General features: G+C 36.3%; 1 protein-coding gene and 2 long non-coding RNA genes across 7 annotated transcripts in view; 1 reads left to right on the top strand and 2 right to left on the bottom strand.

Moving 5' to 3' along the window:
• Positions 1-27,713, bottom strand: part of LOC112669448 (uncharacterized) — a 362,442-nt gene that overhangs the window by 159,268 nt on the left and 175,461 nt on the right. The gene's annotated exons all lie outside the window — the stretch shown is intronic.
• LOC112669446 (malate dehydrogenase, mitochondrial-like) lies at positions 4,474-6,292 on the bottom strand. Its single transcript, XM_025462565.3, is given in 2 exon segments — positions 4,474-5,950; positions 5,952-6,292. Coding segments are annotated over 2 exon segments (810 nt in total). The 5' UTR covers positions 6,110-6,292; the 3' UTR covers positions 4,474-5,298.
• Positions 6,307-11,291, top strand: LOC125753666 (uncharacterized). The gene is made up of 2 exons (XR_007406016.1): positions 6,307-6,924; positions 7,516-11,291. It is a non-coding gene; the product is annotated as an uncharacterized LOC125753666 (long non-coding RNA).

Genomic DNA, 27,713 nt, shown 5'->3' with positions numbered 1-27,713 from the left:
GATCCAGGTCTTAGAATAAATGCTGAGGTGAAACCAAACTACTAGAAAGTAACAACATTAATGGAACATAGTCCACTTATTTTTACCTCTGGTAAAATCATTATATGTATTTCATTATATGTATCTAGAAGCTACAAAATCATACATTAACAATGTATTGGGCAGCCCGGGTGGCTCAGGGGTTTAGCGCCACCTTCAGCCCAGGGCGTGATCCTGGAGGCCCGGGATGGAGTCCCATGTCGGGTTCCCTAGGTGGAGCTTGCTTCTCCCTCTGCCTGTGTCTCTGCCTCTCTCTCTCTCTCTCTCTCTCTCTCTCTTTCTCTGTGCTTCTCATTAATAAATAAAAAAATCTTTTTTTAAAAAAAGTTATGTATTGAATTATCCATTCTAAGAGTTCCTGATATAGTCAGATACTATAATAAAGTTCTCGGACAATTATCCTGGAGACTTTTACTTATTTTGTAAAAAATTAACCCTAATTCATCTACCCAAATATGCTACAGCCTGGTAAAAATAGGTCTAAAAATATTTCCATCATTAAAAAATACCCACATCTACTTGAAAATCCTTAGTGCCTATGACATCTCTTACTCTAGTCTTCTCCTTACTTATTTAAAAACATAGTAAGTCCCTTTTCAAGTTGTATTTTCAAAATAATATAGGAACATATTCTCTGTAAAATGTAGGCATTATGAATTAGGCTACTGTTCCTCAACCCTCCACTTCCAATCATAATTCTCTTCCTAGAACTAACAACTGTTAGTTCATTGTATATAATTCCAGAACTTCTATTTCTTCTGTGCATTTCCATCTATATTTAAACCTATAGCCATATAGCCATTTGATCCGTTGGGCACTATGAATATAGTAACTAATGCCTACCACTTTTCAGGGGCCTTTAAAATATTTAATTCCTAAAATTTTTATTGCCTCTAAAGTATAAAAATAAAACTACATAATTGAAAAATAATGTTAAAGAGTAGTGCAATTGCAGGGTCATAGGGTAGTTTTTAACTTTTTGAGGAATCTCCATATTGTTTTCCAGAGTGGCTGTATCAGTTTGCATTCCCACCAACAGTGCAGGGGTTCCCTTTCTTCACATCTTTGCCAACATCTGTTGTTCCATTTGTTGTTAATTTTAGTCATTCTGATAGGTGGGAGATGGTATCTCACTGTGGTTTTGATTTGCATTTCCCTGATGATAACTAATGCTGAGCATCTTTTCATGTGTCTGTTAGCCATTTGTGCATCTTCTTTGGAGAAATGTCTGTTCATGTCTTCTGCTCATTTCTTGACTGGATTATTTGTTCTTTGGGTGTTGAATTTGATAAGTTCTTTATAGATTTTAGATACTAACCCTTTATCAGATATGTCATTTGCAAGTATCTTTTCCCATTCTGTAGGTTGCCTTTTAGTTTTGTTAATTGTTTCCTTTGCTGTGCAGAAGCTTTTTATCTCAATGAAGCCCCAAAAGTTCATTTTTGCTTTTGTTTCTCTTGCCTCTGGCAACATGACTAGTAAGAAGTCACTACGGCTGATGTCAAAGAGTTTGCTGCCTATGTTCTCCTCAAGGATTTTGATGGTATCCCATCTCACATTTAGTTCTTTCATCCACTTTAAATTTACTTTGGGGTATAAGAAAGTAGTCCAGTTTCATTCTTCTGCATGTTGCTGGACAGTTTTCTCAAGACCATTTGTCAAAGAGATTGTCTTTCTCCCATTGGATATTCTTTCCTGCTTTGTCAAAGATTAGTTGACCATATAGATGTGGGTCCATTTCTGGGTTAATATTACGTTCCGTTGATCTATGTGTCTGTTTTGTGCCAGTACCACACTATCTTAATCACTTTGTAATATAGCTTGAAGTCCAGAATTGTGATGCCTCCAGCTTTGTCTTTCTTTCTCAAGATTTCTTTGGCTATTCAGGTTCTTTTTTGGTTCCATACAAATTTTAGGATTGTTTGTTTTAGCTCAGTGAATAATGCTAGTGGTATTTTGATAGGGACTGCATTAAATGTATAGATTGCTTTGGGTAATACAGACATTTTAGCAATATTTGTTCTTCTAATCCATGAACATGGAATGTTATTCCATATCTTTGTGTCATTTTTTATTTCTTTCATAAGTGGTTCTATAGTCTTCAGAGTCTGGACCTTTTACTTCTTTGGTTAGGTTGATTCCTAAGTATCTTATAGTTTTTGGTGCAATTATAAATAGGATCAATTCCTTGATTTCTCTTTCTGCTGCTTCATTATTGGTGTAAAGAAATGCAACAGATTTCTGCATGTTGATTTTGCATCCTGTGACTTTACTGAATTTATATATCAGCTCTAACATTTTTTTGGTGAAGTCTTTGGGGTTTTCTACGAGTATCATGCCACCTGTGAATAGTGAAAGTTTGTCTTCTTCTTGCTGATTTGGATTGCTTTTATTTTTTTCTGTTGTCTGACTGCTGAGGGTAGCACTATGTTAAATAACAATCAAGAAAGTAGGCATCCTTGACTTGTTCCTGACTGCTGAGGATAAGCTCTAAGTTTTTGGCCATTGAGGATGATATTAGCTATGGTTCTTTCATTTATGGCCTTTATGATGTTGAGGTATGTTTCCTCTATTCTTACTTTATATGTGTAAGTGATGAATCACTAACATTAGTAAGTCTTTGAATTTGAAAACAATAGGTGGTTAGGTTTTTGTCATTTCACACATATTCCCAAGTATGAATGATCATTACTGAAAATCATAGCTAATTGCAAATTAAATTACATGTAGTTAAATCTTTCCAAAAGCAAAATTAGAAAAATCCTTCCCAGATTTACAAAATTTTTATACTTAATTTGAGGAATATATCCCAAATTAGGTAGAGCAATACCTTCAAAATTTAGGATTGTTTAGGGCCTTCAAATTTCTTAATATAGCCCTGTGGAAATATATTGTGTTAATTAGTGGAAGTATTTTTTAAAACTTGCTTTATTCATCAAAATGACTTAGAGATTTTGAATATGATCTGATATATACCTACCTCTATTTTGGAACTGAGTGCTAATATTTCATAGTGCCAATTGAGGAGTGGAGGATATGGTGAGGTATAGTTGTGAATGGAAATCAGCAAACTAAATCAGTACTTACAGACTATCTTTCAAATATAAGCAAAATTAAGAACTATATAAGATTATAAATAAAAACCCTGAAAAAAGAAGTAGATATCATAGCATACTACAGGTAGCCTAAAGGTGGGGAGTAGGGGGAATAATAGCATGGGATATTAACTCACTCACTTGGTCATTTATTTATTATGTAAGTAAATATTGAGATTCTAGTATGTGGTCCTCACAGTGGGGATATAGCCCTATATGAAGTAGATCCCATCTCAGTGGAGCTCATAGTCTAGTGGGGAGGACAGACATTACATAGTACTGCATAATGACTACTATACTACTAAAGAGAAGGTGAAGGGTGCTCTAACCCATTTTGGGGGTTCAGCAGAGTCCTGTGAGGAAGTGAAATTTAAACTGGATGACTAGGATTTTTCTCAGTTGCATGCTGATGTTACTTGGATTAGGGAAAAACAGCATCAAGGCTGAGAGAAAAATAGAACGTGGGAGGGCCTAAAAGCAAAAGGGGATATGGTGGCATGATTAAGATGATAAACAGGAAAGGAAGGAGGAGAGGTAAAAGGGTTTGAGAGCCAGGTAGGGAGCTTAGTCTTACATCTATATGCAATGGAAGGTCACTAAAGGGTTTTGAGCAGGCCTGGTCAAATGTGTCCCTTAGGAAGAGAAGTAGAGTAGTTGTGTGATGGAAGGATTGAAGCGGAGCAAGCCTAGAGCAGGGAGACTGGTGTGGAAGTCAGTGCAATAATCCAGATAATAGAGGAAGGAGATCCAGACTAGGCTGAGGCAGTTCACTGATTCAAGAGACAGGAAAGGCAAAATTGACAGGATTGGTCATGGAGAGTGAGAGATGATGCCTAAGTTTATAACTTCGGAGAAAAAGACTAGAGCAGACCAGAAATCATCTTCTAGCCCTACTGGATATGCTTACCACTTATTCCTTAGTGGGAGTAAACTAGGGAATGATATAAGAACACAGTTCTTTGTATATAAATATGAAAGGTAAATGGTATACTTTAATCTCAGAGCAAAGTTGGTCATTTCTAACAATATGTCTTTTGTTATTTTTGTCATCTTAAAGAACATCTATTCTATATAGCTAGATTTGAGTCTTCCACTTTACAAGTAATCATTAATATCTTGAAGTGAGCAAAACCAAGTAAATATTGATAGGGGATTCTGAGTTAAGAAGGCTTATTTCTACTCGGATAAGTTGTATATTTTGACTTCATGTGTGTAAATTACTGTGATTTTCATTATAGTCCTCTGCACTTAGAAGGTCAGCTTTATCTAACTATTTTATAGAAGGGAAACCAAGTCCAGGAAAGGTTAAGTAATGTGGAACCAGGATATTTGACACATGTTTTAAGAACTCTTTTAGTTTAATGCTCTGGTATCTCCAGCAAACTCAAAAGCTGGAAATGGGTCAGCTTGGAAACAAATAGCTGCTGCCCATGGTTAAGGCAGAGAGGTTCAGAAGAAGAGCAGAAAGCACCTGATCAGGAGTCAAAGGGTGAGATTGAGTCCCAGATCAGCTGTTTCACCAAAAGTATCTGTTCCCTGGGTTTGTGCTGAGGCTGCCTATGTTTTGTTTAAGTACTACCCAGTGAGATCAGAAAAAAACATCAATATATTTGAAATGAATACATTCTTCACTTTGAGGAGCAGTGTACCTTAAGTGCCTAATCTTGAGAATGGATGTCTCTGGGGCAACTTGGAGGCAGGATGGGGTGAGAGATGAGTGTTGGTGTCCACAGAGTGTCTTGGCACACAGCAGGAGGTGAAAAAGATATTGAGTGAGTGACGGCAGCATGCTGCGCTAGCCCACAGAACATGGGCACAGTCAGTAGATTCTTTCTAAATTCCTTTCCACGGGATGCTATTTCTGACAGTTAACTTTCCCCATTTCACACTGGGCTGATCAATGAACTTGTAGGTGAATGAATATCCCTTTAGGTGCATGTAAACACAAGGCAGTTTGATGAAATTCTGTTTTGTTTTTTTTTTTTAAAGAAAATGGAAGCCTGCTTTTATTGATGCACACACTGACGGACTTGCGATTGGAAGGGGCGGTGACTTAACATGACACTGGTGGTTAACGCAACGGAAACATGAGGGCAGGAGATGGCTTCGCAGGGACATGATGCCTTCATAAGTGAGGGAAACGGACTGCTAGCTGGCTGCCCTTTCATTTCATGTTCTTCACGAACTCCTCTCCCTTTTCGATGGAGGCCTTCAGCTCGGCGATGGCTTCTGCTATCATCTCTTCAAAAGGGGAGATCTTGCCAATGCCTAGATTCTTCTCGATGCCCTTTTTCCCCAGCAGTAATGGTGTGGAGAAATAGGCACAGTCTGCTTCCCGGGATTTAACAAAGGAACATTCGCCAACTCCTTCCTTCCCATTCATTGCATCCACAAAGGAGAAGACAAACCGAGCTCCAGCGTATGCCATGGACAGGGTGGCGGAGCCTGCTGCAGCTTTGGCCTTCACCACCTCCGAGCCGGCCTCCTGGATCCGCCCGGCGACGGCTGTCAGCGGGTCCTGGGGAAGGTCCACCTTGGGGGTGCGCTGAGACATCAGGGGGACGATGGTCTTCCCGGCATGACCGCCAGTGACAGGAACATTGACTCGCGCGGGATCCAAACCCTTTAGTTCTGCAATGAAAGTGTTGGCCCTGACAATGTCCAGGGTCGTCACCCCGAAGATTTTATTGGGGTCGTAAGCTCCGTGTTTCTTGAAAACCTCCGTTGCCATTGGGATGGTGGAGTTGACCGGATTTGAAATGACGCAGATCCTGGCCTCGGGGCAATGCTGGGCGCAGGCGCAGTCCGGGTGGCCACACTGAGGCACCGGTGCTGAGCAGGTCATCCCGTGTCACGCCTGGTTTTCTTGGGACTCCGGCTGGAGTCACCACCGCATCGCAGTCTTTGAGGCCATCCGGCAGCTGCTCGGGTCCGAGGTGGCCTTTCACGGTTGCTCTGGTCTCGATGTGGCTCATCTGCGGCCGCTCCGGTGTGTGAGCAATATCCGGGGGGTCCGGCGGCTCCTTAGGGGCTGTTCTTGAGAAGCCGCGCAAGGGGCTGCCCCACTCTCCGGAAGCCCCGAGCGCAGCGGTTTAGCCTTGCCCTGGGCCGAGGTGCCCAAGCTGCGGCCGAGAGCGGCGCGGGCGGGGCGGGCGAGGGCGGAGGGCACGGTTGGTTGGAGCGCGCAGGGAGCGGCGGCCGGCAGGTGACGCCAACGACCTCCACGCTGCGCCGGGCCTCCCGGCTCCGCTCTCTGAAATTCTGTTTTTAACAAAATAGTTCCATTTACCTAGTTCAGGATGTGTGTGTGTGTGTGTGTGTGTGTGTGTGTGTGTGTGTGTTAGCTACTTGAGTGGTTTTATTTGTCTTCATCCAAAAAAAAAAAAAATATGGGGTGAGGTCATTAAGGAGGGCACTTGATGGGATGAGAATTGGGTGTTATACTGTATGTTGGCAAATTGAATTTAAATTTTTTTTAAAAGTCAAAAAATATGGTTCCCATACAAATAAGAGGTTTGACTTTCTCTAGTTGAAAACTGTTTTAGTTCAGGAAGGCATGGCCTGCTGTATAATAGGTAATATACTGCATGTTCTAAACTATATCGTTCTTATGAAAAAACCCTTTTTTTTGTGCCCATGCTCCTCTGTATTATATACAAAAGATCTTGATCAAATTACACCTGACTCTGTGGTTTGTGTATACAATGGAATATTCCTCAGCCATTAGAAACGACAAATACCCACCATTTGCTTCGACGTGGATGGAACTGAGGGTATTATGCTGAGTGAAGTAAGTCAATCGGAGAAGGACAAACATTATATGGTCTCATTCATTTGGGGAATATAAATAATAGTGGAAGGGAATAAGGGGAAAGGAGAAAAAATAAGTGGGAAATATCAGAAAGGGAGACAGAACATGGAAGACTCCTAACTCTGGGAAACGAACTAGGGGTGGTGGAAGGGGAGGAGGGCAGGGGGTGGGGGTGACTGGGTGGTGGGCACTGAGGTGGGCACTTGAGGGAATGAGCACTGGGTGTTATTCTGTATGTTGGCAAATTGAACACCAATAAAAAATAAATTTATTATTAAAAAAATTACACCTGACTTTTATAAGAATTTTCTCAAATATGTAGGCAAAGCAGAATCTGTAAGTTTAAGAAAATAACTTTGCCCATCCTAGTCCTCCCCTTTCCCATTTTTCTAGGGAGATGTTTCAGACAGGCTTGGTGATAATTTTGCTTTGAGAGCATTTCATGGTCAATTTAGAGTGCATAAGTCTTGTTGCTTTCCTATTTTAAAAATGTCAAGCCAATTACTGGCTTATGAAAGTACAGAGCTTGCCAGCAGTATATATCTCTGTGATCTCTTTTGACCCCTGTAGGTCCCAGATTGGAATAAAGGGCTCGGTTCATCTGATTCTCATGGTGGCATGATATTTGGAGCATGATGCTGTCCACTTACTACTGGAGGCCCCAACAAGAAAGACAGGACTATTGGGTTCAATTACCTCTACAGAACTTCCCAGATGTGTTCTTTGATTTTAGAGCAGAAATCTAGGAATTGACAGCCACTAGCTGCCCATAGAAATACTTGTGCACAAAGTGTTTTTCTTTTAGAATGAATTATCAATATTTTAATATTGTGATATTTTATATTAAAATCTGAATCTTAGCCTCTCTATAAAAATCACTGGGTTTCCATTCTGACATGGCAACAATCAGCCAATTTATTTTTTTTAATTTTTAATTTTTAAATATTTTTTAAACAATCAGCCAATTTAGATGAGACTTACGCTCTTTGCCACAGTTCTAATCATTATTAATATCATTTTCTAATCATCGTGCTTGCAGTGCTGTGTTGTATTTCTCATATGCAGCCTGGCTTTGCTGATTTGTGCTCCCTGCTTGCATCTATAGGCATTTAAATACGTGACTCATATTCTAGTAAATTTTTACTTAAAAATCTTCATTAAACTTTAAGTGAATTGCTTTATGCTAACAAGAACTAGAACCTGTCTTGTAGCATATACATTTTTTAAAAAGATTTTATTTATTTATTCATGAGAGACACACACACACACAGGCAGAGGAGTAGGCAGAAGGAGAAGCAACTCCTTGTGGGGAGCCTGATGTGGGACTCAATCCCAGGACCCTGGGATGAAGACCTGAGCCAAAGGCAGATGCTCAAACACTGAGCAACCCAGCCACCCCTTGTAGACTATACATTTAACCTGGAAAAAAAGGCATAAACATTCATTCATTCAACATTTTTTTTAGTACTTTCTGTGTTCAAAGCATTGTTCTAGACACAAGGATGTAATGATGCAAAACAATCCCAGTCCCTGCCCTCATGATTTTATGATCCAATTGTAATATCATTATTATAATAAAATGATAATTATAGTCCAATTCAACTTTAAAAATGGTAGATATTTGTTCTGTGAAACGGTTGCTATGGGAAGTAGAAGAGGAACCTTAATCTACATAAAACAACAGTGGAAATTCTCCAAAATATAACACATTCTGTCTGCTTTTGGAGGCGCACATAATGTGATGTTCTGAGGAATATCTATGTTGCAAGACTAGGAGATGTTGCACAGAATTCTTGGAATACTTGTTTTCTGAGATTCAGATTTAACTCTGAGGCTGTAGTAAACACAAGTCAATCATCCTTTGGTGATTGTAAGGTCACCTCATAATATCACTGGGTCTCACTATCTTCGGAGCATCAGTCTTTACTGCACTGAACTGTAATTGGAAAAATCCTTCATTATTTCTGGACCTCATTATCCCCTTGTTAAACAATCTCTAGAGTCCTTTGTAGCAATAAGACCCTATGATGTATGAATGCAAGGACTAAAAACACATAATAAAGGGTTTAGAGTATTGTATTTTCTGCCTTGCTGGGTACCAAAGTATCTTTGAGGGATGGTATAAGCTTGTTAAGGTGATTTTTAAACTGTAGGTCTTTAAGAAATTTGAGGATTTACTTTAACGAAGAGAATCTGAGAGAGTATCCTACATTGGATATGAGCAGCAAAGTCAAAGGTACCAAATATGGGCCATAATAATAAAAAAAATAGGCAAACCACAGACACTAGCTGGCAAGAGGGTTAGCACTAGGGAAGAGCAAGAGAGAAGCTCAGACAGAGCTAGTGAAGCCTGTAAATTGAATGGATTGCGTCCTAGAGTAGAGAATTTTGTCTTGATCATCCAATAAGAAGCACTGAAATGGTGATTTTAGATAATTATTTGAACAATTATGTAGACCAGGCTACTGCTTTCCTACCAGACCCTCAACATCACTGACTGACAATTTGCAAACCACCCACCTGGACAGTCTCCTGAGTTCCTGGGCAACAAAGGCTCAGTAGCTTTAAGATCTTGAAAGAATTAGTCACAGCCTAATGTCAGTTGATTTGTGATAAATCAAACTGTGACTGAAATGAAATTACAAATGCAAGCAGCCTTACACATAGATCTATTTTTCTAAAAGGCAATGGCTGAAAAATTTTCAGCAGTCTATAGTCTGAGTCTAAATAACTTACCATTGCCAGACACTCTTCCTCCCATCCTTGGCTAAGAAAGTACAAAGATCTGTTAGCAACCGATAGAAGGCAAAAGAAATAGGGTTAACTGATTTTCTGGCTGACTTACAGTATGATCTACCTGGTTATTCATAAATGGCAAGCAGAGCATCATTTTCCTGGATTCTTTGGTTCAAGAAGTTTGAGATTGAGTTTTATAAAGTCTTTCACCTTTTTTAAAAGTAAAAAATGAAAAAGAGAATAGTAATGTGCTATGTTGACACAGTAGAATTGAGGTCATAAATGCCAAAAGATGATTTCTAAATTAAGATGATTTAAAACACAAGGAAAAAACAAACTGCCTGCCACAATCGCTGACTATATCAGCAAGTGTTCCAGAGCATTAATTTGAATAATCATGGATTTCTTCAGTTCTTTACAGTACCCTTAGAAGCAGTTTTGTTTATTTCTTTTTCTAAAATTTGAAAATCATTAACTCGGCAGGATGCTAGCCAACTCTGAGCTCAATTTCAAATTCCTTGGAAAAATATGTAGAACCTACATACTTTGTATTAACCTCATTTCCAGAAATTTCCTTATAAGCTTTCCTTTGTTTAGCTCAAGGGATGAAGGGAATTCTATATCAGCTCTGTGTATAGCTTAGCTTCAATTGGCAACATCTTAAAGCAAGGGAAAGGGCAACCTTCAGGTTTCAAAAACCTTAAAATGTTTGGTCCAGAAATGGAAGATAAATGGCTGGGAACTTATATATCTGAATTATTTGGAGCCTTTGTTTTGATACTTTGAAATTATTTATGGTGTGGGTGGTATGAGATCAATTATAGTTTATCAGGCTTACATTTGGACCATTGCTCTAAACAGAACTGGTTGGTGGCCCTGAAAAATAGAAGGTCATAGCACTAAAACATTTGTGCTTTATTAGACTTCACCTGCCATATCTTAGGTGTGGCCCACTCGCTACAGGGGATGGATTAAGAGTTTGCTCTACAGAAGCAGAACTTTTGCAAATAAAATTATGTTTTGAGTATAATAAGGAAGCTTCTATTTGAAAAATTCTACCTTTCAATGCATCCTCTATATCGTCTTTAAAATGATCTTTTTAAAAAGACATAAATCAGAGCACACCATTCTTGTTCTTGCTGAAAATATTCAGTGATTTCCCATCATGTATCCCTAATCTATCTGTCTCTAGAAACTTCAATTTTCCCATTCCAACTATAAGCGCAACCACTTTTTACTCCTGTGAAATAAAGTGAGGATTATTCCTAATCTCACATGAGCCCTTCAGTTATTATATCTAAGTGGTCTAGATTGAAACACCATTAACACAGTGGAACCATGGTAACACACTGACTTAAAAAAAAATACTTGCATACTTTTCTGTTTTGTCATTCTTTAGGAAAGCTCTCTTTTTTTGGTCCAGTGAACCTATTCATTTCTACCTGAATCATCACTTTCTGTTTACAGACTTGTCCAATATCTGTAACATCTGTAACTGTCCTGATCATTGATCATTTAATGCCTATGGTGTTTGAACTTCTTTTTACCAATTGAGTGTTAATGTGGAAAAACAAAGGCAAAAGAAAAATTAAATATCCTTACTACTTACAGCCCATTGACAAGTCTTTTTTTTTAATAGATTTATTTTTTATTGGTGTTCAATTTGTCAACATATAGAATAACACCCAGTGCTCATCCCATCAAGTGCCCCCCTCAGTGCCCGTCACCCAGTCACCCCCACCCCCCGCCCACCTCCCCTTCCATCACCTCTAGTTCATTTCCCAGAGTTAGGAGTCTCTCATGTTTTGTCTCCCTTTCTGATATTTCCCACTCATTTTTTCCCCTTTCCCCTTTATTCCCTTTCACTATTTTTTATATTCCCCAAATGAATGAGACCATATAATGTTTGTCCTTCTCCGATTGACTTATTTCACTCAGCATAATACCCTCCAGTGATGAAGCAGTCATCAAAAACCTGGTAAGACACAAAAGTCCAGGGCCAGATGGCTTCCCAGGGGAATTCTATCAAACGTTTAAAGAAGAAAGCATACGTATTCTACTAAAGCTGTTCGGAAAGATAGCAAGAGATGGAATACCTCCAAACTCCTTCTATGAGGCCAGCATCACCTTAATTCCAAAACCAGACAAAGACCCCACCAAAAAGGAGAATTATAGACCAATATCCCTGATGAACATGGATGCAAAAATTCTCAACAGATACTAGCTAATAGGATCCAACAGTACATTAAGAAGATTATTCACCATGACCAAGTAGGATTTATCCCTGAGATGCAAGGCTAGTTCAACACTTGTAAAACAATCAATGTGATTGATATCAGCAAGAGAAAAAACAAGAACCACATGATCCTCTCAATTATGCAGAGAAAGCATTTGACAAAATACAGCATCCATTCCTGATCAAAACTCTTGAGGGTATAGGGATAGAGGGAACATTCCTCAACATCTTAAAAGCCATCTACGAAAAACCACAGCAAATATCATTCTCAATGGGGAAACACTGGGAGCCTTTCCCCTAAGATCAGGAACAAGACAGGAATGTCCACTCTCACCACTGCTATTCAACATAGTACTAGAAATCCTAGCCTCAGCAATCAGACAACAAAAAGAAATAAAAGGCATTCAAATTGGCAGAGAAGAAGTCAAACTCTCCCTCTTCCCAGATGACAAGGTACTCTACATAGAAAACCCAAAAGCCTCCACCCCAAGATTGCTAGAACTCATACAGCAATTTGGCAGCGTGGCAGGATACAAAATCAATGCCCAGAAGTCAGTGGCATTTCTATACACTAACAATGAGACTGAAGAAAGAGAAATTAGGAGTCAATCCCATTTACAATTGCACCCAAAAGCATAAGATACCTAGGAATAAACCTAAACAAAGAGGTAAAGGATCTATGCCCTAAAAACTATAGAACACTTCTGAAAGAAATTGAGGAAGACACAAAGAGATGGAAAAATATTCCATGCTCATGGATTGGCAGAATTAATATTGTGAAAATGTCAATGCTACCCAGGGCAATTTATACATTTAATGCAATCTCTATCAAAATACCATGGACTTTCTTCAGAGAGTTGGAACAAATTATTTTAAGATTCGTGTGGAATCAGAAAAGATCCCGAATAGCCAGGGGCATATTAAAAAAGAAAACCATATCTGGGGGCATCACGATGCCAGATTTCAGGTTGTACTACAAAGCTGTGGCCATTGACCAGTCTTAAAACAGTCAGAGTGACATTCCTCTACAAACTCAGCTGCCTGGATGTTAATATTTTGCTAAGATCAAGAGGCAATCTTATCCCAACCCCCAGGATCCTGTAAGTCTTCTTCAATATATGAAAGTTCCTTTGGAAACTTCCTTTATCTCTACCCTCCAAGGTACCTCCAAGGTAAATGTTAGCATTCATCCTCCAAGAATATAGCCCACTGATACACATCTGAAGGGTCTCCTGACTCAGTTTTCACTCAACAATAACAGATGATCTTCTCATAACAATAGTTAGCCTCTTCAGGATGCTGGAAATCTTGTTTACTAAATACCTTGAAGGCTTGTGCTGTCCTTAACTGCCCCTCACCTTGGAAGTATATAATAAGTCACCTATCACAACCCCATTGCAGCTCTTTCTGCCCACAGGTCTTGTCCTTATGCTTTAACAAAACCACCTTTTTGCACCAAAGATGTCTAAAGAATTCTTTCTTGGCCACTGACTCCAAACCCCAACATTTTTCTACATCAAGTATGACTATAATTATGCCAGAACATGTTGGTCTCCTCTTGTATACTCTGAGATCTGTGGGGGCAGTGGATCCTGTTATATAAACCTGTGTCTATAGTGCCTAAAATATAAATTGCACTTAACAAATGTCTACATAAAAATGAATTAATAAAACAATAGTGAAGCCTTTTAAAAAATGAAAGGCTTTTTGTGATGCAAATAATAATACCCTGATCCATTTGGTTTATGAGTTTAGATATTTGTCTGCTAGGTTTTTGTTAATTGTGGTATAAAAGTATGTCATATAGCTTCTGAGAAAACAATAGGAAAATTTTCTCAAGTATTTTCATACCTGATACAGTGATTCATATACTGGAATGTCAAAAGGAAATGACTGGAACGACTAAGGAAGTGATAGAAAGGAAAATGAAAATCTTAGGCTTCAATCTATTTTGTTATTAATTTTCAACCTCTGTTCTCTTACCAGACTGAACAAGGTATAATAAAATTGTCTGGTTTGAGCTTCCTCTCCCTATCCCTAGAAGAGGTACCATTATTTAGGGTAACGTCCAGAGGGCTGGATATACTTTGGGGAAGGAAGTCTTTGCTTAGCTGTTCTAACACACCAGGTGCCAATATCCTTTCCTGTCATCTTCAGCAATTCAGCTAAAGCTGACACTTCCTGAAAAACACTCTTCAAATTCTCTCCCTCTAGGAGGCCTCCTTTGATCAACCTCAGCGCTCAGGTTCCCAGTTTGAACAAAACTGCATTTTCGTTTGTTGTCATTTTGCTTTGTAAACATTCTTTAAGTATTTCATGTCTGTTCAGGATTCCTAGTTATAATGAAATCTTTCTCAGGGAAATATGTACATGTTCCATTTTTTTGATACCTTTTTTCTATACCCAAAGGCAACCAGCAGAGGATTCACCTAATGTTGACAAATAAATACGTCTATAGGAAATATTTACCATATCTTTGACTTTCTCTTCATTTCCAAGCCCTCCCCACTAAGTGATATATGGAATATTTAATTCTGATGATTTTTTCTTTTGTTAATTTAGAAAATATCATAGCATTTCTTAAAATTAATTGGAAATCAACAACTGCAAAAAATAAAATCCTGTGATGCTCTATCTCAAAACAAGAATAAAATAAATATTGTGGTAAGTCAGGAAGTCCAGGTTTTAGTCCTGGTGTCATCCTGATGGACATTACTTTGCATTATTAATGACTATGCATCATTATTTCGGTTTCCAAGTATGTAAAACAGAATAATAAAAATACTCTGCCACTGTCATACAATTGCTAGAAAGATTATTTAGATAGGATGGAAACATGCTTCAAAGAGAATAAGCCACTACCTTTGAAGTATCCTCATTTCCTTTCATACATTGTACATGACACAGGTACTTAGTGGTATGCTAATCAATGGACTCTCTGAGGAGAAAAAAAGGACCTAGTTTAGAGCATTTACTGATCTATGTAGTGTAAATATTCCCACCATGGTTGATTTCAAGTTATCAGTAGTTCAACAACCAGCTTGCAAAATTCTTAACTATTAACAATTGGTTCTTGATATAGGCTGACTTTAACCCACTACCTTGACATATTAAATTAGATCATTAGAATATAACATACTACCCCTCCCCCTCCAAATCAGTCATTTTCAATATGAGAAAGTGAAGATTACTTCTAAGTCTCTCATAAGTCCTTCTGTTGTTATATCTATGTGGTGTTCTAGGGTAGGACACCATGGATGCAGGGGAAACAGAGCAATAAAAATCAACACATTGGAGAGAGTCCAAGATGGCAGTATAGGAAGACCCTGAATTCAAGTCCTCCTATGGACACACTGAATCTATGAACCTATATCTACATATAGAACGATTCCTCCTGAAGAACTGATAACTGATTGAACAGCTTTTGTACAACAAACAATAAAGAAACCATATAGAGAGGATTAGGAGAGAAGGAAACATAATAATGATGGGGACTGCATCTCTAACATAGTGACCTGGAGGAGAGAGAGAGAGAGAGAGAGATCACTAAAGGGCATAGACTTGTCTGCCCGGGGCACAGCCAAAAAAAGACAGTTTAAAGAACTGTTAGACAGTAAGGGAAAGAAATCTATTTTCTAACCTTAGAGTGGTCACCAAATGGGCAGGGAATTGCTGGAAATTGTTTTGGGATCAGGGGCATTACTGGTTGCAATTTTGTGTTACTTTCCAACTTGACAGTGGGATGAAAGCAGAGTCCAAGCCATCTAGCCAATCTACTAGAGCTATCTCAGCACACTCTGGGCCCCAAGGCCATACCAGTCCAGCTGACTGCCCTCCCTGCCACCTTTGTAGCCTTGGTGCATGCACCTTGGGCCCCCTGCCCACATCAGTCCAAGCTCCAGCTGTCCTGACAAGATGGTCCTGGTATAGCATGCTCTGGGACTCCCTGGCCCATACCTGTTCCAGCTCCAGCCAGCCTGTGAAATTTGCCAGGCAAACACAGTTTACACAGGGGGCACTCCAACATAAGGACATTCCTTTGAGAAGTAACTGTTCCATCTACCTCATGGAAACAAAGACAGAAAATAAAACAAAATGAGGAGACAGAGGAATATGTTCTAAAGAAAGAACAAGGTAAAAGCCTTGGGAGAACAAAAACCCTAATGAAGTAGAGGTAAGTAGTTTACCTGATAGAGTTTAAAATAATGGTCATAAAGATGTTCACTGAACTAAAAAAAAAAGAGTGGAGGAACACAGTAAGAACTTCAAAAAGAGTTAGAAAATGTAAGAGTAAATCAGAGTTGAAGAACACAATAACTTAAATGAAAAATACACTAGAAGGAATCAACATCAAATTAATTCATACAGAAGAACAGATCAGCAATTTGGAAAACAAAATAGTAGAAATTATGTAATCAGGACAGCAAAAAGAAAACATAATTATAAAAAATAAGAATAATTTAAGAGACCTCTAGGACAACTCCAATCATACTAACATCTATCTACATTTTGGGATCCCAGAAAGAGAAGAGATAAAGAAATGGGTAGAAAATTTATTTGAAGAAATAATGGCTCAAAAATTGCCTAACCTAGGGAAGGAAACAGATATTCAGTTCCATGAAGCACAGAGACTCCTCAAACAAGATAAAACCAAGAGATCTACACCATAACTAAATGGCAAAAGTTAAAGAATTCTGTAATTATACTAAAAACTACTTTGAACACATAAATGTTATAGTATGTAAACCATAAAAAAAGAGAGTCTTAAAGGAAACAAGAGAAAAATAAAGAGTCACAGATAAAAAAACCCCATAAGACTATCAGTTGACTTTTCAAAAAAAAAAAAAATTAACAGGCCAGAAAGGAGTTGCAGAATATATTTGAAGTGCTGAAAGGAAAAAAGTTACAACTAAGAATACTCTACCAAGCAACATTATCATTCAAAGTCGAAGGCAAGATAAAGAGTTTCCCAGACAAATAAAACTAAAGGAGTTCATCCACTACCAACCAGACTTATAAGAAATGTTAAAGATCTTCTTTAAGTGGAAAAAAGGTCCATAACTAAAAATAAAATATATGAAAAAAAATCTTACTGGTTAAAGCAAATATATAGTAAGGGCAGTGGATAGTCACTTAAAAAGCTGGTATAAAGATTAAAAAATAGAAGTGGTAATATCAGCTATAAATAAAATAGTTAAGGGATATAAAATAAAAAGATATAGAGTATGGTATCAAAAACATAAAACTCGAAAGGGAGGTAAAAATGCTTTGAAATGTATACAAACATAAGTGAGTATCAAGTTAAAAAGACCGATGTGTGTGTGTGTGTGTGTGTGTGTGTGTGTAAAACAAGACTCATCTATATGCTGCCTACAAGAGCCTTACTTCAGATTTAAGATACAGACTCAAAGTGGAGGGATGGAAAAAGATGTTCTATGCAAATGGAAATGAAAAGAAAACTGAGATAGCTATACTCGTATCAGACAAAATAGACTTTAAAGACAAAAACAAAAGACAAAAAAAAAAGGGGGGGCATTATATAATGATAAAGGGATTAATCCAAGAAGAGGACATAACATTTATAAATATTTATGCACCCAGTATAGGAGTACCAAAATGTATATAACAAATACTAATAGACTAAAAGAAGAAATTGACAGTGATACAACAATAGTATAGGACTTAACATCCCACTCACATCAATGGATAGATCGTCTAGAAAGAAAATCAATAAGGAAATATTGGCCTTAAATGACACTCAGGCCAGATAGACTTAATGGATATATACACAGAACATTTCATCCAAACACTACAGAATATTCATTCTTTTCAAGTGCACATGGAACATTCTCCAAGATAAATCATGTTAGGTTGCAACACAAGTCTCAATAAATTAAAAAAGATTGAAGTCCTATCAAGCATCTTCTCTAACCACAACAGTATGAAACTAGAAATCATCAAGAGAAGAAAACTGGATAAAACACAAACATGTGGAGACTAAACAACATACTAAACAATGTGTTAATGAAGAAATCAATGAGGAAATTTAAAAAAATACCTTGAGACAAATAAAAATGAAAACACAATTTTCCAAAATCTATGAGATGCCACAAAAACAGTTCTAAGATGGAAGTTGATAGTAAAACAGGCTTACTTCAAGAAACAAGAAAATTCCAAATAAATAAATAAATAAAATTCCCAAATAAATATAATTGTATACCTAAAGTAACTAAAAAACAAAGTCCAAAGTCAGTAGAAGAAAGGAAATTATAAAGATCAAAATCAAAGTAAATGAAATACCCAAAAGCAATAAAAAAGATCAATGAAACTAAACTAGTTCACTAAAAAAATGAAATCATTGAACCTCTAGCCAGAATCATCAAGAGAGAGGGACCAATAAATAAAATCAGAAATGAAAAGAAACTTACAATTGATGCCAGAGAAATACAAAGGATCATAAAAGACTACATGAACAATTACATGCCAACAAATTGGAAAATCAAGAAGATATGAATTCCTACAAACATGCAACCATTGAAGACTGAATCTTGAAGAAATAGAAAATCTAAACAGGCCAATTACAATCAATAAAATGGAATTACTAACTAAAAACTCTTCAAAACAAAAATCTAGGACTAGATGGCCTCACAGGTGAATTCTACCAAATATTTACAGAAGTCAGTTACTATTTTTTCTCAAATTATTCCAAAAAATTAAAGAGGATGAAATGCTTCCAAATTTATTTTGTGAGGCTAGCATTACCCTAATACCAAAACCAGACAAAGGCACCACATACACCCACAAAAACTACAGGCCAGGATCCCTGCTGAACATAGATGAAAATACCCTCAGTAAAATATTAGCAAACTGATTTCAAAAATACATTAACATGATCATACATCATGACCAGGTGGGATTTACTCTAGGGATGCAAGCATTCACAAATCAATCAATATGATCTATCACATTAACAAAGCAAAGATAAAATCATACAATCATCTCAACAGATGCAGAAAAATCATTTGGCAAAATTCAACATGTATTTATGATAAAAACTTTCAACAACATGAGTATGGATTGAATGGACCTCAACATAATAAGGGCCATATATGACAAATCCACAGCTAAATCATACTCAATGGTGAAAAGCTAAAAGCTTTTTTCTAATATGATGAACAAAACAAAGATGCTTGCTCTCACCACTTTTATTCTACGTAGTACTGGAAGTCAGAGCCACAGCAATCAGACAAAAAAAAAAAAAAAAAGAAAAAAAGAAAAAGAGGCAACCAAAATTTTCAATTTTCAGGAAGAAATAAAATCATCACTATTTGCAAATGACATGATGCTATATATAGAAAACCCTATAGATTCTACTAAAATTTTTTAGGACTAATAGGTTAATTCGGTAATGTTGCAGGACACAAAATTAACATCTAGAAATTCGTTGCATTTCTGTACTAAGCTATCAGGAAGAAGAGCTAAGAAAATTATTCCATTTAAAATGCACCAAAAGAATAAAATACCAAGGAATGAAATTTAACCAAGGAGGTGAAAGATTTGTACTTTGAGGGATCCCTGGGTGGCGCAGCGGTTTAGCGCTTGCCTTTGGCTCGGGGTGTGATCCTGGAGACCCAGGATTGAATCCCACGTCGGGCTCCTGGTGCATGGAGCCTGCTTCTCCCTCTGCCTATGTCTCTGCCTCTCTCTCTCTCTCTCTCTGACTATCATAAATAAATAAAAATTAAAAAAAAGATTTGTACTTTGAAAACTATAACACTGATAAAAGAAACTGAAAACAGCATAAATAAATTGAAAAATTTGTTATGCTCCTGGATTGGAAGAATTAACATCATTAAAATTTCCATACCCGCCAAAGCAATCTACAGATTCAGTACAATGCCTAGCAAAATTTCAATGGCATTTTTCCCACAGAACTACAACAGAGTCCTGAATTTTTTATGGAACCACAAAAGACCCCAAATAGCCAAAGCAATCTTGAGAAAAAACAAAGCTGGAAGTATCACACTACCAGATTTCAAACTATGTTACAAAGTGACAGTAATCAAAACAGCATGGTACTGGCATGAATACAAAAACATAGATCAATGTGTGAGAATAGAGAGCCCTGAAATAAACCTAGGCATATATGATAAGTTAATCAATGATAAGAAAGGTAAGAATATACCATAGGAAAAAGTATATTCAATAAATGGTTTTGGGAAAACTGGGTGTGCAAAAGAATGAAACTGGACCAGTATCTTATATTATATACAAAAACAAATTCAAATGGATTATAGGCTTGAAGATAAGACCAGAAACCATAAAACTTCTGAAAGAAATAAAGAAATCATAAAACTTTCTGAAAGAAAACAGAAAATGAACTATTTGATATTAGTCATAGCAAAAGGTTTTTGGACCAGTCTCTTTAGGCAAGGGCAAAAAAAAGCTAAAATAAATAAATGCGATTACATCAACCTAAAAAGCTTCTCCACAGTGAAGAACAAAATCAAAAAGCAACCTACCAAATGAAGGAAAATATTTGCAAATTATACATCAGATAAGGGGTTAATATCTAAAATATATAAAGAACTTATATATCTTAATATAAAAAACCAACCTGTTTAAAAAATGGACAAAAGTCTTGAATAGACATTTTTTTCCGAAGAAGACATACAGTTGGCCAATAGACACATGAAGAGATGTTCCACATCACTAGTCATCAGAGAAGTGCAAATCAAAACCACAATGAGATTTCACTTCATACCTGTCATAATGGCTAGTATAAAAAAGATAGGAAATAACAAGTGTTGTTGAAGATGTGAAGGAAAGGGAACTTTGTATACTGTTTGTGGGAATGTGAACTGGTGCAGCATCTGTGGAAAACAGTATGGAGGTTCCTCAAAACATTAAAAATAGAACTACCATATGATCTAGCACGCGAGTGGGAATATCCACTTATGGGTATTTATCCAATGAAAATGAAAATAGCAATTTGAAGAAATATATGCATCCATGCGTGCATTGCAGAAATTACTTAGCCAAGAAGTAAACAACCTAAGCATCCATGGATAGATGAAGAGATAAAGACAATGTGATATATATATATATATATATATATATATACACACACACACACACACACACACACATTCACACACAATGGAATATTACTCAGCCATAAAAAAGAATGAAATCTTGCTATTTGTGACAATATAGGTGGACATAAAAAGTATTATGGTAAGTGAAACAAATCAGACAAAGAAAGAAAAATACCATATGTTTTTACTTATATGTAGAATATAAAAAAATCAAATAAAACAGAAACAAACTCATCAATTATAGGAAACAAACTATTGATTACCAGACAGGGGCAGGTAAAATAGGTGAAGAGGATTAAGAGATACAAACTTCCAGTTGTAAAACGAATCATGGTGATATAATGTACAACATAGGAAATACAGAAAAGTAAAAAGATAATAAGTTTGCATGGTGACACATGGTAACTAGACTTACTGTGGAGATCATATTATAATGTATACAAGTTTCAAATCACTATGATATACATCTGAAAGTAATAGGATGTAACAGTATGTCAGTTATACCTAAAAAAATCAACACATTGATTTTAAAAAATACTTGCTTCTCTTTCTGTTTTGCAACAGCTAACAAATAAGATTTACTCTGGACACCCAGATAGAACTCAGTGGCTGCAGAAATCTCTTCCCAGCTAATTATTTTGCATCCTAAGTGAAATGCAGAAAAATAAATTATTATACCTAATGTTTAATGAATACTTCCGGTATTTCTGGCACTTCATGTGTATTAATTCATTTAATCCTCACAACCACCTTGTGTGGACTAATAATTATTTGCCCCATGTCACATAGTAGGAAATTGAAACTCAAGTGCAAAGGGAGTGAGATATGGGCAAAGGGAGCGAGAATGCAATCTTAGGCAACCTGGGGTCAGTCAGGGCCCTTTACTACCAAATGTGAGCTCTCATTTCTCTGTGAACTACCTTCAGCATAACATTGATGTAAGTTAGTTTCTTCAATGTCTTTAATCCTGTTCTACCAATGGGAATAGCTAGTTGCATTTATCACAATATAGTTATTTCCATTTCTACCCTTGGCTTTACAGCAGGAAGACTTCTTGAAAAATTCTGCTTATTAAAAGAAGATGCTAATTGGTTTCTATTAATGGTTCAGATATTCATCCTCATCATCTAATCTTAATTTAGACTATTATTTCCATATGATAATTGCAAGATTCCCCTGCACTTGATATCGAGTGGGATAGAGTGTTTTCTCCAAAACCCTTAAAATAAATGGCATAATAGAACCCTATTAGAAAAAGTGAACTCTTCCTGCTTTTTACTATCTATAAAATGCCTCTGTCTCTGGCCCGAAGCAAAGTTTTCTAACTTGGGCTTTGATTTGCTACCAGATCAAGAGAAGAATGAAGTAAACATAAAGTGCTCAAGGGACTGGGAAGGAGGGTCATGGTGGGGATTTGGGAGAGAGGTTTGGTTATTAATGAATCATGGTTTACAGAGTGGAGATACAGAGGAGTGTGAGTTAGAGATAATTTTTAGGACAGAGCGGAAGTTATGAAAGGCTAAGCCACAGTTCAGTTCTACCAAGGAAACAGCTGAGAAAAACTGCATAAAAATACCTCATAGAGACATACTTCATTTTATTAACTGCTGTAGGGGAGAGATTCTGTTGTGTAGAAGTGTTTATTGTCATGATACCCCATGCTCTGCTTGGAACTTCTCTATATAAAAATGGAAGGAATTGGGAAGGGTCGGGTACAAGGAAACCTAAAGTAAGATCCAATTCATCTTCTTCATTGTGGAAGAATTCCCCAAACACCTTTCTTAATGCACACCAGTGAAAATTTTCCTGACTATGCATTCCCTGGATGCGTATAAAAAGCATGTTGCATGGAGTCTTTCTGCAAGTAGCCATAGTTCAAAAAGTTTGATTTGACCTGTGACCTATCAGCCTGCACTGTCTATTCTATAGGCGTTTTAAAAACTGCCTCTCCTAAATGATTTCTGCTCCCCCTCTTTTCTCTCTTTTAATAAGTTCATTTTAGAGTTATAAACACCCTTTAATTATTTTTATGATTGTATAAATAGTCCACAAATACTCAATCCAAATCTTATACCATAAGATTTTTCTCCCTTGGTCCAGGCTGAGTTTCAGAAATACTTGATTGGTTTTAAGTCCTAAATGAACAAAGAAAGTGAGAAGTAATGAAAATCATGGTTAAAAATGAATGCTCTAATTTCATTCTTTCTGGTCAGTCTGGGAAAAAGCAATTTCAGTAGTAATTTAGCTAAAATCAAAGCTATACATTATGTAACTACACAAAGATGAATTTTCAAAACATTTCCAGTTATAGAAGAGGTTTTCATACTGTGAATGTTAAATTATATTTCTCACTTTCATTTTTTATTTTATTTTGCTTTTACAATTTTTAATGCCTCTTAATGTTCACAACGTTAAAGTAAAATAATAAATGAAGTTTAGCATATAGTTGGTACTCAGTAAGGTTCTGTTGAATGAATGCATAAATTAAACAATTTTAAGCCCTTCCTCAGCCCTAGCCCTAATTTTAGTTCCTAAAGACATGCTGTTTTTTTCTTAAATCTGTTCTTCATGACTTAAGTTTATTAGAGAAGTTTCAGGTTCACAGCAAAGTTGAGAAGGCACAGCGATTTCCCCTGCTCCCACCCACATGTAGCCTCTCCCCAGAATTGTACATTTATTATAATTAATGAAAATACATTGACACATCATAAATACCCAAAGTTCACAGTTTATATTACAGTTTTCCTTTTATGTTGTACATTCTGTAGGTTTGGACAAAAGTAGAATGACATATGTCCATTGTCATGGTATCATATAGAATATTTTCACTGTTCCCCAAATCCTCTGTTCACCACCTATGCTCTTCTCTCCCATTTTACTCCTAGCCCCCAACCACTGGCAGCCACTATTTTTTTCTTTCTTTCTTTTTTTTTTTTTTGTTTTACTGTCTCCATAGTTTAGCATTTTCCAGAATGTTATATAGCTGGAATCAGAAAGTGTGTGGCCTCTTCAGATTCATTTTTCTCATTTAGTAATATGCATTTAAGTTTCGTCCATGTCTTGGCCTGGTAGCTCATTTCCTTTTAGTGGTAATATTTTACTGTATTCATTTATTGAAGAATACTGTGGTTGCTTCCAAGTTTTGGCCATTATTAGTAAAGTTGCTATAAACATCTATATACAGATTTTTGTGTGTGGATAGAAGATTTCCACTCCTTTGGGTAATTTCATAGCGTACAATTGCTATTTTTTATAGTAAGAGTATTAGTTCTGTGAGAAATCACCAAACTGTCTTCCAAAGTGGCTGTTCCTTTTGCACTTCCACTGGCAATCAGTGAATGTTCCTCATCAATATATGCACTATCAGTGTTCTAGGTTTGGCCATTCTAATAGGTATGTGGTGGTATCTTATTGTTATTTTAATTCGCGTTTCCTTGATGACATATGACGTGGAACATTTTCATATGTTTACCAGAAATCTGTGTATCTACTTTGGTGAAGTGTCTATTAAGATCTTTGACTCATTTTTAAATTGGTTTTTTTTTTAATTGTTGAGTTTTAAGAGTCTTCTGTATATTTTGGGCAACAGTGCTTTATTAGATGTGTCTTTTGCAATATTTTCTGCCAAGCTGTAGCTTGTATTCTCATTTTCTTTAGATCATCTTTCATAGAAGTTTTAAATTTTAATGAAGTCTAGCTTATCAATTATTTATTTCATGGATCATACCTTTGGTGTCGTATCTAAAAAGTTATTGCTGTGTCCAAAATCATATAAGTTTTCTTCTATGTTATTTTCTGGGAGTCTTATACTTCTGTGTTTTGCATTTAGGTTTACAATCCAGTTTAATTTTTGTGAAGTGTGTAAGATATGTGTCTAGATTTATTTATTTCACATGGATGTCCACTTCTAGCACAATTCACTGAAAAGACATTTGCTTCATTGTATTGCCTTTACTCCTTTGTCAAAGTTCAATTGAATATATTTTTTTTAATTGAATATATTTATCTAGGTTCATTTCTGGACTCTGTTCCATTGATCTATTTGTTTATTCCTTGTGAATAGCATGCTGTCTTTATCATTATAGCTTTATAATAAGTTTTGCCCTTGGGTTGGGTCAGCCCTCCAACTTTGTTCTTCTTCAATACTGTGTTGACTACTCTGGGTCTTTTGCCTCTCCACACAAACCTTAGAATCAATTTGTCAATATCCCCTAAATAACTTTCTGGGATTTTGACTGGCATTGCATTGGATCAAGAGAAACACTTTTTAATACTTTAAGTGGGTTATCTTCCTATATTCTGAATAACATATTTATATCACTACTGCTTGGTTTTACATTTAACACAAAACTCCATGAGGATATAACTTACCCGTAAGTTTCTATCTCCTTGATCCAATTTTTGATAGTATTTTAGTTCTGTTGCTTGTCTTTGTAACTTTATATGTCATGTTTAAACTTCTATTTCTTGTTTCAACAACTTCAAATACTGTATCTCAGCTTCCCACAATATTAGATGAGGATATAATATCCAATTCCTTCCTCCTTTCCTTTACTCTTTAATAATGGTATTTATATTGTATTTATATTGTTTCATAACTACATTGAAGACTTGGAAAATTTTTTCAATGAATTATCTCTTAAAGTTGAAAAAAATAATAGTATTTGCAAACAGAGAACTATAAGCAAAATAGAATGTTAGTATTATAGTACTCCATGGGCACAATATTCTGACTGCTGTGTTACTTAAAGGAGACAATTCAAAGCATCTAAGCTAAGTGGAATTTCTTTTCTTCACTTCTATTGTTCAAAATCATGCCATAGTTTACTTTGAAATGTATTTCAGCACATCTTTCTTACATATTGTATAGCTTCCTTATTATTAGCTATTTTGATTATTTTACTTTCCTCTTATTGAGAATAGAAACATATTTTTGTCCATTTTTATTTTCATAATTTTTTACTAATAACTCTGCAGTCATTGTATATTGCTTGGAATCTACCCTACTGCCTTTTATTCTTTGACTCTAGTGGCTTCCTACTTATATTTGAATTAGTTGCTTATTAGACATTTTGTATTATTGTCATATGCTGGGAAACATGTTCACTGAGTTCCTCAGTGATGTTCTTTATTTCTTGTATCCCATGACTTCCTTCCTCTTTACCCTTGCTCTTTTCAGAAAGGATGTATGGAAGGTAATGTCTTGAGCCCTTTGATAGCTAAAAAAACTTTGGTTTGCCCTCTCACTGAAAATTTGGGTGGATATAGTAGTCTAGATTTACAGTAATTTTCTCTCAGAACTATTTCATTGTCTTATGGCATTTAGTGTTGATGAGACAACCAATGCCCATCTGTTTCTCATTTTCTGTTTTGCATTATGGAAATTTTAATACCTTTTCCTCATATATTTATTTATTTGTTTGTTTATTAATTAATTAATTTATTTATTTATGATAGTCACACAAAGAGAGAGAGAGAGAGAGAGAGAGAGAGAGGCAGAGACATAGGCAGAGGCATAGGCAGAGGGAGGGGCAGGCTCTATGCACCGGGAGCCCGACGTGGGATTTGATCCCGGGTCTCCAGGATTGCGCCCTGGGCCAAAGGCAGGCGCTAAACCGCTGGGCCACCCAGGGATCCCCCTTTTCCTTAATGTTATACAATTTCATGCCAATTTGTCTAGGGAGAGTTTGTTTTTCATTCCTTCTTCTTGGGTCTCTGCAGACTCTTAAAATGTGAAGGACTTATGCTTCTTTTCAGCCCTGGAAAACTTTTGCTCTTATTTATTTTACATTTTCCCCTATTTTTCCCCTATGTATCTGGAGCACACATTGGTCAGAAGTTGTATCTCCTAGATTAGGTTCTTTTAGCTTTTATGTTTCAGCCTTTCACTTCCATATTCTAGGAGAATTACTGGACTTTAATTTCAAATTTCTAGTACATTTAAAAAATATTTTCAAAATCACGTTTACTTGAGTTCTCTCTTATTGTTTCTATTTCATAGCATCCTCCGATTTAATGAATGGGATAAATTCTTTATATAACCTTATCAAGATACAATTTACATACTATAAAATTCACACAATTTAAGTGAGCAATTCAATAATTTTTAGCAAACTTATCGAGTTTTATAACCACCACAATCAAATTTTAGAACATTATCATTACGCCAAAAGGATCCCTTCTACCCATTTTTAGGTAATCTCTGCTCTCATCTTTATTGCAGATTAATCTACTTTCTCTAAAGATTTGCATTTTTACAGATATTTGATAAATGGAATCATACAATATAGAGTCTTTTGCATGAAGTTTCTTTCACTAGCATGCTTTTGAGGTTAATTCATGTAGCAAATATTAGTAGTTGATTCCTTTTTATTTCTGAATAGTATTCCACTGGATGGATATGTACTGTATTTTGTTTAATTACTCACCAGTTGATGGACATTTGGTTCGCTTTTAGTTTTTGGCTCTTATGAATAATAATACTGTACAAACATTTGCATTCAAGTCTTTGAGTGGATGTAGGTTTTCATTTGTCTTAAGTAGATATTTAGGAGTGAAATTTCTGAGTCACATGAAAAGATTATCATTTTAAGAAACTGTTAAACTGTTTAGCAAGTGGCTTTCTGCTCCTTGTTTATGATCAGGGACATTGAGAGTGGTGAGCTGAAAGTTTCTCTTAGGGGACCACTCAAGTATCT

The sequence above is a fragment of the Canis lupus genome, chromosome 25 (assembly GCF_003254725.2).
Source record: "Canis lupus dingo isolate Sandy chromosome 25, ASM325472v2, whole genome shotgun sequence".
NCBI lineage: Eukaryota > Metazoa > Chordata > Mammalia > Carnivora > Canidae > Canis > Canis lupus.
Note: the sequence above shows the minus strand (reverse complement) of the source record. Positions and strands in the feature narration are given on the sequence as shown.